This window comes from Myotis daubentonii, chromosome 9, assembly GCF_963259705.1.
Source record: "Myotis daubentonii chromosome 9, mMyoDau2.1, whole genome shotgun sequence".
NCBI classification, from domain to species: Eukaryota; Metazoa; Chordata; class Mammalia; order Chiroptera; family Vespertilionidae; genus Myotis; species Myotis daubentonii.
The window spans coordinates 2426015-2441061 of record NC_081848.1 but is presented as its reverse complement, the minus strand read 5'-3'; the positions used below and the strand labels follow the sequence as shown (position 1 = coordinate 2441061).

The window sequence follows — 15047 nt, the reverse complement described above, 5'->3', positions numbered from 1 at the left end:
GTCTGTGCTGCCCCTCCCGGCAAGGCCACGGACCCACAGGCTCTCGGCCCTGCCCCTGAGCAGGGGTCAGCCTGGGGGCTGGAGCCACCTGCCTGCTGCCAGCCTCGGGGCGGGTTCCTCCTGGTGCCGGTCCATTTGGAGCCCGGGCACTGTGGTTCCCACGGTGAATGAAACACGTAAGGTTTCCCGGACAACTAAACTTTATTTGTGTGTGTGTGTGTGTGTGTGTGTGTGTGTGTGTGTAAAGGAAACGATTTGCAAATTTACACACAACCTAACAAAACCACACACACACACATACACATTATACCCCAAGCTCTGGCCCATTTCCCAGCCTCCCTTTGGGGCCCTTCCTAAAGGGGTCGAGGCTGTCAGCTCAGCTCATAGGAGTTTGGTGCTAGGGCCACTGTCATCTTAATCCCCTTAAAGGGCCGCAGGGACCCCCCTCTCTGTCCCCTGCGCTCACCCTCCAGTCGTGATCCCGGAGCCGAGTGAGCAGCTCGAGGCCTGACTAGGAAGCAGGGGCTCCCTCATGGCTGGGACAAGGAGCGCCCATCTGAAGGCATGGCACCAGCTCCCGGCTCCACCCAGGGAAGGGGGGTCACAAAAGGGACCCCAGCAGGCGGGCAACTGCAGCCACACAACAGAACTGGGAAGGCAACTGGGGCAGGAAGTCCCCTGAGACAAACAGGCCCCTGACTCCATGCTGTGGGCAGAAGGTGGGGCCTTAGTCCGTAACTGAGCAGAGATGTTCGGGCAGAACTGGCCCCTCTCCTGGACCGAGGCCGCTGGGGTGAGCGCCCTCCACACATGGACAGTGTGGGCCCTGCGCCCTGGTCCCGGCCAGTCCACTGGCCCTGCAAAACGGGGCGGGGGGGGGGCAGGCTTTGGTGACCGTCCTGAGTGTGGGCCGGGTGAGCAGGGCGTGTGGGCAGGAAGGCGTCCACCTCGGCGCTAGTGCCTCAGATCGATGTATCTCTCCCCCTGCAAAGGGGAAGGAGAGGAGAGCGTGGAGACGGAGACGGAGACGGGCAGGGGGTGAGCACCGGCAGGGAGGAGGCACCGAAGCAGCAGCTGAGGAGCCCGGTGGTGCAGCAGCAGCAGGGCGGGCAGGAGGGTCTCAGCCCCCAGGTCAGGTGGGCCCCACGCAGGTCACACCGCTCAGCCTGAGCCACAAGCACTTTCGGCAACGGTGCCGGCGATGGGAGGGGTCTTTGCTCTCAGAGCCGGGAGCCACCCTGTTCAGGTCCCTCAGCCACTGGCCTGGCCCTACCACCTGTGAGTAGTGTTAGGAGGCGAGATTCGGCCTGCTCCGGTCTCCAGCAGCAGGACGGAGGACAGGGTTAGTGTGGGGGACGAGGACCGCGAGCCTGTGCCAGTCCTGGCGCTGGTCAGGCCCTGGCTGCAGCAGCCCTCCTACCTGGTCTCCAGGCGCCCTCTGGTCAGTGCGGCTGCCCTGTAGGAGGCCCATCTCTTCGGGGAGCTTATCTGACTTAACTTCAACTACAAATGTGCTTTTATGAGATGGGGGCAGCGTTCTGGGGGGAGGAAGGGAGGCGAGAGGTTGGCAACTCAGGGGGTGAGGGAAGGGCGGGGCTCTGGGGACAACCGTGGGACATGGTGCTCTGGGGCCGGCCCAGGGGAGGGAGGCAGGTCATGAAGGGAAGGGAGAGCGTGATGGATGGAGCGTGGCCGTGGCAGTGAAGCGACTAGCACCCAGACCCAGCGTCCCCTCCTGCTCCTAGGGGTGAGCGGACACAGGTCAGCAGGGGACACCCCGGGGAAGCGGCGAGCTGTGCGACAGGCGATGGGGCAGGGGCTGGGACGTGCTCACATCTCCTGTTTGCCCGACCGCCCACAGGGCAGCTTGCCCTTCTTGTAGAAGAAGCAGAGGACGGCGCCCAGCAGCGCCAGGACCAGCAGGCTCACGGTCACGGCCACGATGACCACGCCCTTGCTCTGGGGCTCGCGCAGCTTTTTCTCTGTCCCACGAAGACACTCGGTCACGCCTGCCCCGGCTGCCACGTTCCCCTCGCTGCCCACCCAACCCGGCTGGTGGGAGGCGGGCTTCCCGGGGGCAGTCGGGGCAGGATGAGGGTGCCCCGTCCGGCCGGCTCTGCTCTCGCCGGCCCAGCTCACCCGTGGAGGTGCCGTTGGCTCCGGCGTGAGGCCCGACGGTGGCGGTGCTGAGCCCCGTGCTGGTGTTGGAGGCTGTGGGAGACCGAGAGGGACGGATGGAGGTTGGCAAAGGCAGGTGCCCAGGCCCGCCGGGGCCGCTCCGCGGGGCAGGCCTCACCCAGCTCCAGGAGGATGCGGGTGCTGTTCCTGCCCAGGGCGTTGGCGGCCACGCACTCAGCGCCCGTCTCCACCAGCTGCGGGGTCACGCGGACACTCAGGAGGCTCAGGACGCGCTGTGGGTCCTGGTCGTGTTCGCTGGCCTGGGAGGAAGGAGGGCGGCTCAGGGGGGAGGGGGGCAGCGGGCAGCGGGCCCGGCCGGAGCCCGGGGAGGGGCTGCTCACCTTGCCGCCCACGCTCCAGGAGATGGCGGGCCGCGGGTGCCCGGACGCCTCACAGGTCAGGTTCAGCAGCGCGTTCTCCCGCACCCGCACCTTCCTCTCCTTCTGCGCCATCCACGGGGGGCCTGCGGGGCAGGGGAGGCTTCTGTCCTCCAAGAGCTGGCGACACCCACGTGGGGCGGCTTCCCGCCCGACCTCCGCTCAGGGGCCTCACCGAAAACCGCCACGTTGACCAGCCACGTGGCGTTGAGGCCAGGCACGCGGGGCGCTGAGGCCACGCAGCGGTAGCCGCCCCCCGCCTCGCGGTCCAGGTCCTGCAGCTCCAGCACCGGCCCCCGCGCCAGCACCTGGCCTGTCTGCGGAGAGGGCGGGTCAGAGGCCGCTCCCGTCCCGGCCCCGCCCCCAGCCCACCGGCCCCGCCCCCGCCCCGCCCCCGCTCCCCGGTCCCGGCCCCACCCCCGCCCCCGGCCCCACCGGCCCGCCCCCAGCCCCACCGGCCGGCCCCGGCCCCCGCCCCCCGCTCCACTCCCGCTCCCCGCCCCCGCCCCGCCCGGGTCCCGGCCCCGCCCCCGCCCCCGGCCCCCCGGCCCCGCACCTTTTCTCTCAGCCACTGGAACTCCAGGGCTCGGCTGCTCTCCGCCCCGCAGGTCAGCGTGAGGTTGCTGCCCTCGTGGCCTTCAGGGGCCGCGGGGCGCACCCGGACATCAGACACATCTGGGGACACAGCAGTCGCGTCGGCCAGCGCGGGGCAGAGGGTCCCCGGCCGCCCGCCCGCCCGCCCGCCCGCCCGGCCCCGCTCACAGTCCACCCGCAGCTCCTGCTGCGCGCTCAGCAGCGAGGCCGTGCTCTCCAGGTCCAGGCCCTGGCACTGGTAGCGCCCGCTGTGCTCCCTGCGCGCCGGTGCCAGGACCAGCACCCCGTCGTCGTCGGTAGTCTCCTCCACCGTCTCCCGGGTGCGGGGGTCCTGGGCGGAGCGGGGTGAGCAGAGGGCGCCGGCCTCCCGCCCGCCCCGCCCGCCCCGCCCGCGCCCCGCCCCGCACCTGCTTGCTGAGGCTGAAGTGCGGCGGGGGATTGCCGTCCGCCAGACACCGGATCTCCACGCGGTCCCCTTCCTTCAGCGGCCCCGCGGGCGCCACCTCCAGCCACACCCTCTCAGCCGGGTCTGCGAGCAAGGGGCGCCCTCAGCCGGCGCCCCCCGCCCCGCCCCGCCCCGCCCCGCCGGTGGGAGAGCACCCCGTCCCCGCGGCTCTCACAGAAGACCGGGACCGTGACCTCCCGCGACTCCTTCATGTGGCTCCCGCTGGGCAGCCGGTAGCTGAGCTCGCAGTAGAAGCGCGCGTTGCGGTCCTCCTTGCGCAGCTGGGCCTTCAGGACGCTCCGCAGGGTGTACAGGCCGCTGGACTCCGCGGTCTGGGACGACTGGATGTGCACCCCTGCGGGCGGGAGGGGCTCGCCGCGGCTCCGCCTCCACCCCCTGGCCTCCCGGGAGTCAGCAGGGGAGACCTGCTGCACCCCTCCACCCCCAGACTCCCTCCCCAAGACCATGTGTGCCAAGTGCTGCAGGGACGAAAGGGAGAAGCAGCAACCAGGGAGCGCTGCAGACTGAACTCAAGGGCGTCCGAGCTGCCGTCCAAGGGAAAGCCAAGCTGTGCGGTGTGTGCGACACAGCGCCCCCCGGGCGGTCCTCCGCTCGGCACCCCACGCGGAGGACCTGACCATCCCTCGCTGGGGCTGTCCCATGCTGGTGGGATGTTTGGCAGCACCCCGACCTCTACCCACTAGATGCCAAGGGCGCCCCTCCATTCGTGACAACCACAAATACCTCCAGACACTGAAATACCCTGGAGGGGGAAAGATCGCCCCTGACCGAGAGCCACTGATGTAGGCAATAAAAAACAAAAGCCTCGATATTGCTAGGTCTGTATACATGTGAGGAAGTACACAGAAATAGGCTGGGAAGTACACACACTCAGCAGAGATGAATTCCAGGGCAGGCGAGTCTGGGGCGGGGTATGAAAACAGCCCTGGCCGGGCTCAATGGTTAGAGCACTGGCCCGCGGACTGAAGGGTTCAGTCTCAGATTCTCTGTCAAAGGCACGTGCCTCCGACCTCGGTCACAGGCTTGATTCCCAGCCGGGTTGGGGGGAGGGGGGGAGCATGCGGGAGGCAACCAATTGATGTGTCTCTCTCACATCGATCTCTCTCTCCCCCTCCCCCCACTCTCTCTAAAAATCAATAAGAAAAAATATCCTCAAGTGAGGATTAACAACAAAAAAAGTTTAAAACCTTATGAAAATATTTTCAAGTATCATTGTGCACTTTAAAAAAAATAAAAGTAAAATGTAAGGTGGTTTTCAGAGGCTGAGAGGGCTACTTACGGTTCTTCTGCTCCTTCAGAGGCCGGCCGTCCTTGTACCAGATGACTTGAGGGACGGGGTACCCATTCCTCCCCACACAGGTAGCAACCTAAGAAGGACAGGGCGAGTCCCCCCAGACCTAGCTTCGCCAAACCCCACCTCCGCTCCTCCTCCCACCTGGCCACCTGGGCACCTCACCTCCTCAGGCTCCCTGCTGTTCACCGAAATGCCCAAGGCATTGGCCTGGATGCTCGGCTCCTCTGGAGCTTCTGGGCGGGAGAGAGACAGGGAGGGACCTGGAGCAGCGCTCCGTCCCACCCGCAAGCCCACTCCAGCCGCCCCGCCCACTCCAGCCGCCCCGCCCCGCCCACTCCATCCTACTCGCCCCGCCCACTCTATCTGACCGGCACTGCCCACTCCAGCCGCCCCGCCCACTTCATCTGACCGCACGGTCCACCAGGCACTCACTGTAGACGCGGAGCTGGAGGCGGTGCTCCTGGGACGGAGGGCGCTTGCCCTTGCACAGAAAGACACGCTCATCGTGAGGGGTGACGTGGGTCAGGGCCAGAGTAGACCCCGCATCCTGAAGGCTGAGCCGGTGCTGGTACTCCCCGGGCTCACTCTGACCAAGGCCATGGCGCACGCGGAAGATGAGTGTGGGCTTCTCCTTGTGAACCTAAGGGGAGGCGCAGGGGCGCTGGGGTCCTGGGCCACAGGAGAGGACAGCCCCCCGCTGCTGCCCTCTGGAGCCTTGGCACTCACGGAAAACCAGTCCACGTTGCTGAGGTTGTCCTGGGAACGGGAGGGGCCGCACTGCAGGAGGGCTGTGCTGCCCACTTCCACCTCCACCAGCTCGGGCTCCGGCGGCTCGGCCTCTCCAAGCACACCTGGGGCGAGAGGACACCCAGCAGCTGCTTCGGCTCCAGCTGCTCCCCATCCCTCCTCCCACCCTGCTCCTGCAGCTGTTCTTCCGGCCACTTCGAGGGTCTGAAGAGGGCCCAGTCCTCTCCTAAGCCTCGACCACTCTCTTCTCTTCGCCTTGGGCCAGCCCTCTCCCAGTTCAAGGGAGTTGGATGGTCATCTCTGGTCATTGGACAAGAGACCCAGAGCGCCAGGCACCTCCCAGACGAGGCTGGCAGAGGGGCGACTGGGCTCCAGGCCAAGAGAAGGCCCCTTTCCTTCCAGGCCCCTCCCCCGAGTGAGCTCAGAGGGTGGGAATGCAGGGCATGTGCCAGGCTGGGGCACACAGGCCCCTTTGTGTCCCCACACCCAGGAGAAGACCACTCCTCTCCCCTTTGCCCCCCCCCCACCAAGCCCCTCCCAAGACTCTCCCAAGACCCACTGGTCCAATCCTGGTCAGAAGCTCCCCTTTCAGCAGCACCTCCATGAACATCCCACACACTCAGGGGCCCATTCTGGGAATCTTGTAAGTATCGAGGGGTCAGAGTCTCTCGCAGGGGTCAAGACACGGCCTGGCAGTGGACAGGGGTGACGCCAGTGCTGCCAGCCTGCTGCCGGCTCCATTCGGAGGTGATGTCACTGGATCCCATCCGCCTGGACTTGGGGATCCCATCCGCCTGGACTGGGGACCCCACCTCCTGGACTTGGGGGTCCCATCCGCCTGGTCTCGGGGACCCCACCTCCTGGACTTGGGGGTCCCATCCGCCTGGTCTCGGGGACCCCACCTCCTGGACTTGGGGACCCCACCTCCTGGACTCCGCGTTTTGGCCCTGGCCTGGCTCCCAGACAAGGACAGACGGAGTGGCCCTCAGCCCCCAGCAGAAACCTCCACCCGACCCACGGCCCACACCCGGGAGAAGGTCTAGGAGAGCAGGACAGGGCGTCTGGACCTGCGGAGGCTGCAGCGCCGGATTGAGCCTTTTCCCCAGAAATGCAGTCCGCTCGGGAGGCTGTCGGCACCGGGCACAAGGCCAGCGAGTTGGCACTGCCCGGCCCACCCCTCCCCAGCCGGACGACGGCTGAGACAGGGACAGGGACCCAGTGAGACGGTGCCCAAGCGCTGCGCGGACCGGGCCGAGCGAGTCGGTGCCCGGCGCTGTCCCACCGAGGGCGGCCCCAGTCCCGGAGGTGGAACAAGTTTGGGCGCTTCCGCTCGGGGAACCTTCATCTCTGCCACCTGTTTTCCGTTCCCCGGGTGGAGGTGCGGGGACCCCCCCCAGCCCCTGCCCACGCCCAGCCCGGCGGGGGGGGGAGGGGCCGCGCACCCCCAGCTGAGAAACTGCCTTTTCCTGTGGCGGCGGAGCCGCGGGACCCTCGGTGCCCGGAGGGCGCTCTGGCCGCGCGCCTGCCATCGCTCCGATCGCGGCCCGGAGCAGAGCACCCGAGGGAAGTCCCCCCGCGCCCCCAGAGTCCCCGCCCCCAGAGGCTCGGCTCCCCCCTTCCCCGCCCCCCACTCGCTCCCGGACTCGGATCACGGCTGCAAACGGGCTGAGAGCGGCGCGGGGGCCCGGGAAGGAGGGCGCACGCCGGGCGGAGCTCTGGCCATTGGGGTGCGGGCCCCAGCGCCCCTACTCACCCGCGGCGCGGCGGCAGCAGCAGGCGGCCAGCAGGAAGGCGCAGAGGAGCCGGGGCAGCCGCATGCTTCCCCGCGGAGCGCCAGCGCCGAGTGAGGAGGTCCGCGCGCGCCCGCCCGCCCGCCCGCCCGCGCTGACGTCAGGGGAGGACGAGGAGGGGAGTGGAGGGGGGAGAGGCAAGGGGGGGGGGCAGGGAGGGGAAGAAGAGGGCAGGGGAGGGGGCAGGGGAGAGGAGCAGGGAAGGGAGGGGAGCGCAGGAGAGAACAGGGGAGGTGGGGAAGGAGTGGGGAGGTGGGGCCCGGGAGGAGAAGGGGTGGTCAGGGGAGGGGTGGGGCCTAAGCTCCCGGCAGCCCCGCCCCGAAGCCCCCCGCCCCGCCCCGCCCCGTCCCTGCCCGGCACCTGGGGTGGGGGACGGGACGCGCACCCCGCAGCTCCGCGGGGCTAGGGGAGTGGGCCGCCCGCGCTGGAGGGTGAGCGGGAGGGACAGGTGTCCCAGGCGGACGGACTCCTGAGGCGGCGGCCAGGAGAAGCTGCCGAAAGGCCAGCGCCCCCGCGGTCAGAGCCCACCGCGCTCCCTTTCCGCTCAGCCCCGACCAGCCGGCGCAGCCCTGGAGGCCTCCTGGCGGAGGAGCCGCTGCCGGGGCCTCCCCTCAGGCTCCCTCTCTGCCTCCGCCTCCCCCACCAGGCCTCGGCCACGGCCACGGCCACGGCCACGAGAGACCAGCGGGCCACGGGCGCGTCCCAGAGCCCCCGCACCGTGGAGGCTGCGCCTGCCTGGGCTGCCCCCACGCCCGGTCCGGGCATCTTCAGGGAAGGACGCCAGGCGGATCCGCAGACCCAGAGGTGCCGTGCGGGAGCGGAGGCGCCTCGCTGGCTGCCCCGTGATCCAGTTCCCCAAGTGCGCCCTGGAGAATTGTCTCTGCCCCTTTGCTCACGGAGGGCCTCGCCGGCGCGCAGTGTCCCCGCCTGAATGAGGAGAGGGGAGGGGAGGGAAGGGGCCACGGATACCAGGTCTCCAGTTTGCCCCCAGACCTGTTGTGAGTCCTGACAGTGGAAAGGGCCCTGCAGCGGGCTCCACCCTCTCTACCCACACCCCAGTGGAGTGCGGCTTAGCAGCCGGGGTGGGTGTGGAGGAGGCATCAGTCCGCCACACAGCGCAGCCCCCTCTTCCCAAACCTGCTCTCCTGGCCTCTGGAACGGAGGCTCTGGGGAGTGGGCCGGGCTCCTGCCTCAGAGAGACCCCTCCCCCTGGCCCCGGGGGCTCCTTCAGCCGGGAGGGTCAGAGAGGGCCTGGCCGGGCAGCCTGCACCCTTTGGGGGAGGAGCAGGGCGATGGGCAGGTGACTGGAGAGCCAGCCCTGGGATGGTGTTTGATGACGCAGGGATGACTAACAAACCACATCAGCTCCCATCAGTCTCCAGCGGGGGCCATGCAGTGGCCAGACCCAGGCTTGGGGGCTGGGGGGAGGGGGGGGCGGGTAGAGGAGGAGATCCCTGTCTCCCCATCCCCCAGAGCGAGTATATGGTCTAGCCCAGGGCCTGGAGGGGAGCGGATGAGCTTGCTGGTCTGCAGGGGCAGGAGTGGGAATGGCTGGAGGATGCTGGCCGCCCTGACCAGCCCTGAGCCGGGCATGCAGCTCCGCTCCCCTGCCCCACCCCCTTCCCCTCACTTAACACCATTAACTCCTCCCCCTGCTCTCTGGGGCTGAAAGCAATGCCCGCCAACCACCAAGGACAGTCAGTGCGGGAGTCCTTCCGCCTGGAGGAGGGTGAAGCCAGTGGGGTGAGAGGCGCTGCCTCTGCAGTGAGGGGGATGCAGGCAGAGCCCTCCCCGCAGCCCCATCCCGCAGGCTGGCCTTCCCCGCGCGGTGGCAGCGGGGTGGGCTGAGTGGCCAGGGGCAGACAGCTGTGGGGTGGCTTTAGCAGGGGGCACTTCAGGATTCCAGACTGAGCAGGCAAGACCTTGGCGGGGATTCCAAGGGGACTGGGAACAGAAGAAAAGGGAGTGAGGACAGAGCAGGACAGATGGAGCCGAAAGTGCTGGGGGTCAGCTCCCTGGGCCCTCTCGGCTGCCAGGACAGAGAGAGGGGCCGAGGGAGAACCTGCGGCAGGAGGATGGAGACCCCGCAGCAGGACCAGCAGGACCCGGGAGGCAGGCCGCGCCTCGCCTGGGCGGAGCTGGAAGCGGGCTTGCTCAGATACAGGCCGAGGTCAGAGGAAGGCGCCCCTGGCAAGAGCCCTGACTGGCTTGGTTTCCCCGCAGAAGGAAGGGGGGGAAGGCAGCTGCCCTGCACCCGGACAGCCAGGGGTCCAGCTGCCTGTCACTCGAGCCAATTCAGCAAAGGGGTGAATCCTATGAGGGTGTGTTCCAATCCTGCGGGCAGCGTGGGAGCAGCAGGTCACCCACAGAAATCTGCTCCCCCCCCCCCCCCCAAGCCGCTGCTGTATTGGGCAGAAGGACAGAGATGGCGCGGGAAATAGGAATTACAGGCAGGGGAAGTGGGCACGGGTAATCAGCACGGGGTCTGGGGGGTCGCAGAGGGCGGGCGCCCCGGGCCCAGACCCCAGGCCATAGGGGCTGGGGTTGTAAGGAGCAGGTGCCTCCAGGACTGGATTGTCTCAGCCCCGAGGGTGTCAGTCTCTCCACAGTGACAGGCGGCTCTGAAGGAGGATGGACCCGTTCGGATGTGAGCGCCAGGTCCCGGGGCCTGCGGCTCCCAGCCAGGTGAGAAGCGCTTTCTAACCAGAACAGAACCGTCAGCGAACAGGGCAGGACTGATAGTTCTTATTTTATTTCTTATAACTAATACTAGTTCCCAATATTCTATTTCTGCCCCTAACACTCCTGCACCCCATGGCCGACCCAGACTACTCAGAGATGAGAGCACCCAGCACCGGGCGTGTGGAAGGTCCAAGCTGCGTCTCTTTGGCTGTGACTGGGGCTGGGTGGGGTGCTGGGTGGGGGGCTGGGTGGGGTGCTGGGTGGAGGGCTGGGTTGGGGGCTGGGTGGGGGGCTGGGCCTGCAGCTAAAATCCCCAGGTGGGTGGGGCCTCCACTTCATTGAGAAGTGGTGCCCAGCCCCTGGGGCGTTGGAGGTAAAAGGATAAGGATGGGCCTGTGCCCACCCCCCCCTCGCTGGGCAGAGATTTGACCCCAGGATCCCTGCCTGGGCTCCAGCATCCTGGGCACAGGGCCCTCCCGCCCGCCCCTGGTCTGGGGCCTCCCGGAGGATGTGCGAGGACAGGCTGGGCTAAGGAAGGAAGCTGATAAAGACGCGTTCGCAGCTGCAGGGAGGAGCTGGGGTGGAGGGGTGGCCCGGCCATCTCCACAGTTAAGGAGTCTGGGGAACCCCCTGGGCCGGCCGAAAATAGGGTCCCGTCTGGGCTGGGAGGAGGTAGGAGAACATTTCCAGGACGGGGCTGCGTTGGGAGGAGCCAGTGCTGAGGGAGTAGAAGGGGGCTGCTTGTGGAGGACATCACGGGGCAGGAAGCGGATGCTGGGGGCTGGAGGGAGACGTGGGGAAGAGATTGAATGGGGGGAAGCAGCCCCCATTCTGGCCGGATGCTGTCTCCCCGTGTCCTCCGCACCTGGCCAGGCCGGAGGGGGCTCCTGGGTTGAGGTGCCCCAGAAACTCTGGGAGAGGAGGAGGGTGATGGGGGGCTGCGGGGGCTATTTTTAAACTTGGAAAAAACGTGAGTGAGTTCATCTCCACCCCAGTTCGGCAGCGCAAAGGCCCCATTGTCCGGGCGCAGCGAGGGGAGGGGTGGACAATGGGGCTTGTGTGGGGAGGCACAGGGCGGGGAGGGGTCTTCTCACAGCTGGCCCACTGCGGCGGGCGAGGCGCGGACAGGGCCTCCCGCACACAGCGCCTCTGTTGGGGAGCTGGGGGTCTGGTGTCCCCGCCCATCCCAGGGAGCGGGCTGGGACGGGACCCCGCAGCCTGGCTTTCCCAGGGCCTGTTCCCAGGCTCCCGGCATTCCGGCGCTCCCCGGGGAGCCGGGGAGCCGTGGCCTCCGCCGCAGCCCCCTCCCTGCCGCTGCCGGGGTGGGGGAGCGGGAGGGCAAGTGGGGGTACAGGCACTTCCTGGGGAGCAGGACCCGCACCCAGAGGAGGGCAGGGCGGGTCCCAGCGCTGCCACCGAGCCCCCACCCGCGGCGCCTCCGGGCGCTGCCCCTCCGACCCGGGCCGCTCCGCCTGGACGTGGACGGTCCTCCGCGCCCAGATCCGCCCAGCGGGGCCAGGGAGGCGGGGCATCAGGCGCCGGGCGAACGTGACCATAAAAGCTCCTGTGGCGGCGCCGGCGGGGCGGGGTGGGGTGGGAAGGGGGGCCCTGCTGGGGGCTCTGGTCCCTCCGGAAACCCCGAAAGAATCCGGTCTGAGGCCTTTCCCAGTCGGGGGGCAGCATGATTCCATTTGCTCGCTCCCCACTCGGGAAAATGGGCCAGGGCTGGGCGTGGGGTGGGGTGGGGTGAGGTGGGGGGCCCCGGGGGTGCCTCCTGGGTGCCCAGTGGCCTGTGATGAAGGAAAGCAGGACCCTCCTGTCGGCTGGAATGGCGGGGCCTCCTGTCCCCTGTCCCCCGTCCCGAGTCTCAGCTCTCTGTCCTCTGACGGCCTAACCCCTCCACCTGCTCACCCACCAGCACTGGAGACCCCAGCGCATTGGAGGGAGGGCTGGGAACGGGATCCGGAGCTCCCATCTCTCCCCCTGGGGGAGGCTCACATCCGCTCCCCAAGTACCCGCCCCCCCCCCCCCCCCATGTCTCCAGGGAGCAGTATAAAGTGACTGTGGCTTATCCCTGAGCAAGGGCCAGCTGGTCCATGGGAACCCTGCATGCGGGGTATTCTGGCCCCTCTCCTCCCCCACCCCCCAACCCCCACGCCCCCCAACCCCGGGCCACCTGGTCCCTCTCCGCCCCCCCTCCCCCAATCCCGGGCCACCTGGGCCCTCTCCTCCCCCACTGTCTCCTCTGCATTTGTTTTTCATTCCACACAAAGCTCAGAGCAGCCCAAGAGGAGGGACCTTGTTCCACGACCCCCGCCCCCACCCCCCAATCACCCGGTGGGGTCTGTGATCCCCACTATGGTTGCCACAGCTGATCTTGGAGGAGGGGAGGGAAGCAGGAGGAAAGAGGAGAGGAGGCGAGCCGGACCTGCTCCTGCCTCCTGGCTTTGAGGAGACTGAACGGGGAGAGGACACCGGACTTGGAGTCAGAGGAAGGGCCCTGGCCAGCCTGCCCGGCTGGGCTCTCACTTGCCCTCACTCCCGCCCTGGAAAGTGCGCTCCGCGTTGGCCTCAGACACAGGCTGTGAGCTCCATGAAGGAATCCCTGCCACTACCTTGGGCGACTGACCGTTCTGAGGGGAGGGGCTCCGGCGGGTCAGGATGAGGGAGCAGCCACTCATGCTGGACATTTGGGCCTGACAACTCAGAGGTTTCACTGAAGGGCCGTTTTCATCACTGATGTTTGTCTTGATCCTTGCAACAGAACAACGAGGAAGCCGAAGCACAAAGACTTGTATGACCTAAAGTTACACAGCCTGTGAGTGATGGAACAACATGGTTTTATTGTGCTGAAATAGACACAACATAAAACTTACCTTTTAACCATTTTAAGCGTACAATTCAGTGGCATGAAGTACATTCCCAATGTCATGCACTCGTGGCCACTGTTTAGGTCCAGAACCTTTTTTTTTTTTAATATATTTTATTGATTTTTTACAGAGAGGAAGGGAGAGAGACAGAGAGTCAGAAACATCGATGAGAGAGAAACATCGATCAGCTGCCTCCTGCACATCTCCCACTGGGGAAGTGCCTGCAACCCAGGTACATGCCCTTGACCGGAATCGAACCTGAGACCCTTCAGCCCGCAGGCCGACGCTCTATCCACTGAGCCAAACCGGTTTCGGCGGTCCAGAACCTTTTTATCACCCCAAGGAACTACAGTTTGAACCATGATTTATCTAACTCCAAAGCCTCCAGACCTGAAATAGTTTACGGCTGAATTAAGTAAACAGGTGACGGAAATGAAAGTAGAGGACTGAATACCCCTGGATTCTGTGTGTAAACAGGAAGTGCAGGAGGATTCAGAAAAGACAGCCATCGCGTGGCCTCCTTTGCTGGGCTGGACAGTCATGGCCCGGAAGTGTGGTAGCTGCCATGAGGCGGGTTTAGGAGGAGGAGCAGGGAAAGACCACTGCAGGCAGGCGTGGCCACTGGGGCTGGGCGAGCAAGGAGGGAGGCTGAAGCAATGACAACTGGTGCATTTGAGAACCAAGATGGCGGCATAGGTTAACGCCGGAGTTTGCTGCTTTGAACAACTACTTCAAAAGTGAAACCAAAAAACGGAAGGGACATCACCCAGAACCACAGGAACGCTGGCTGAGTGGAAGTCCTACAACTAGGAGGAAAGAGAAACGCATAGGGACACTCAGAGGAGGCGCAGTGCTGAAGTCAAATTCTGAGGTGCGGAGTGCGCGGAGCGGGCTGGCGGCGGAGGGCGCGGTTGTTGTTTTCAATCGGGAGGGAGTCGCAGACTCTGAGCACCAGATCCAGGCGAGTCTTTAGGGACCCAGACTCAAACGGGAGAAGCGGGACTGTCTGGCTTCGGTCAGAGCGAGTGCAGCTTTCTCTCCGAGCTTTGCAGCGGGTGCTGGGACCCAGAGAGGCAGAGCCCCTGGGGACAGGACTGAGAGCCGCCATAACTGCTCTCTCCGGCCCACCCTGTTGATCCTGTGCTGCTCTCTCCGGCCCACCCTGTTGATCCTGTGCGACCCGCCCCGCCCAAGCCCTGCACAGAGGCATTTGCCGGATAGCCTCAGGCAAAGGCTAGATTAGCACCTCCCTAGAGGACAGAAGTTCTCTCACTGCTGACACAGCTGATTCTCATAGCCCCTTGGCCTGGAGGTCAAACCCTCCCTGGAATTAGCTACAACAATCAAGATTTAACTATAAGACTGCGAACAAAGACCACTAGGGGGTGCACCAAGGAAGCATAACAAAATGCGGAGACAAAGAAACAGGACAAAATTGTCAATGGAAGAAATAGAGTTCAGAACCACACTTTTAAGGTCTCTCAAGAACTGTTTAGAAGCTGCCGATAAACTTAATGAGATCTACACAAAAACTAATAAGACCCTCGATCTTATATTGGGGAACCAACTAGAAATTAAGCACACACGGACTGAAATAACGAATATTATACAGACGCCCGACAGCAGACCAGAGGAGCGCAAGAATCAAGTCAATGATTTGAAATGCGAGGAAGCAAAAAACATCCAACCGGAAAAGCAAAATGAAAAAAGAATCCAAAAATGCGAGGATAGTGTAAGGAGCCTCTGGGACAGCTTCAAGCGTACCAACATCAGAATTATAGGGGTGCCAGAAGATGAGAGAGAGCAAGATATTGAAAACCTATTTGAAGAAATAATGACAGAAAACTTCCCCCACCTGGTGAAAGAAATGGACTTACAGGTCCAAGAAGCGTGGAGAACCCCAAACAAAAGGAATCCAAAGAGGATCACACCAAGACACATCATAATTAAAATGCCAAGAGCAAAAGATAAAGAGAGAATCTTAAAAACAGCAAGAGAAAGAAACTCAGTTACCTACAAGGGAATACCCATACGACTGTCAGCTGATTT

General features: G+C 65.1%; 1 protein-coding gene across 2 annotated transcripts; it reads right to left on the bottom strand.

Annotated features, from left to right (window-relative positions):
* Positions 1-182: 182 nt before the first annotated feature.
* MCAM (melanoma cell adhesion molecule) lies at positions 183-7550 on the bottom strand. Of its 2 annotated transcripts, XM_059707630.1 has the most exons (16): positions 7410-7550; positions 5636-5760; positions 5342-5549; positions 5072-5142; positions 4895-4982; positions 3770-3949; positions 3557-3678; positions 3318-3480; positions 3112-3230; positions 2731-2872; positions 2520-2641; positions 2297-2438; positions 2140-2211; positions 1835-1982; positions 1421-1538; positions 183-984 (listed from the first exon to the last, which is right to left on the bottom strand). In XM_059707630.1, the coding sequence occupies exons 1-16, from the start codon at positions 7471-7473 to the stop codon at positions 955-957; spliced, it is 1914 nt and encodes a 637-aa protein (XP_059563613.1). In that variant the 5' UTR covers positions 7474-7550; the 3' UTR covers positions 183-954. The 2 variants fall into 2 exon arrangements, with proteins under 2 accessions (XP_059563613.1, XP_059563614.1); XM_059707631.1 differs by lacking the exon at positions 1421-1538.
* Between the last annotated feature and the right edge of the window lie 7497 nt (positions 7551-15047).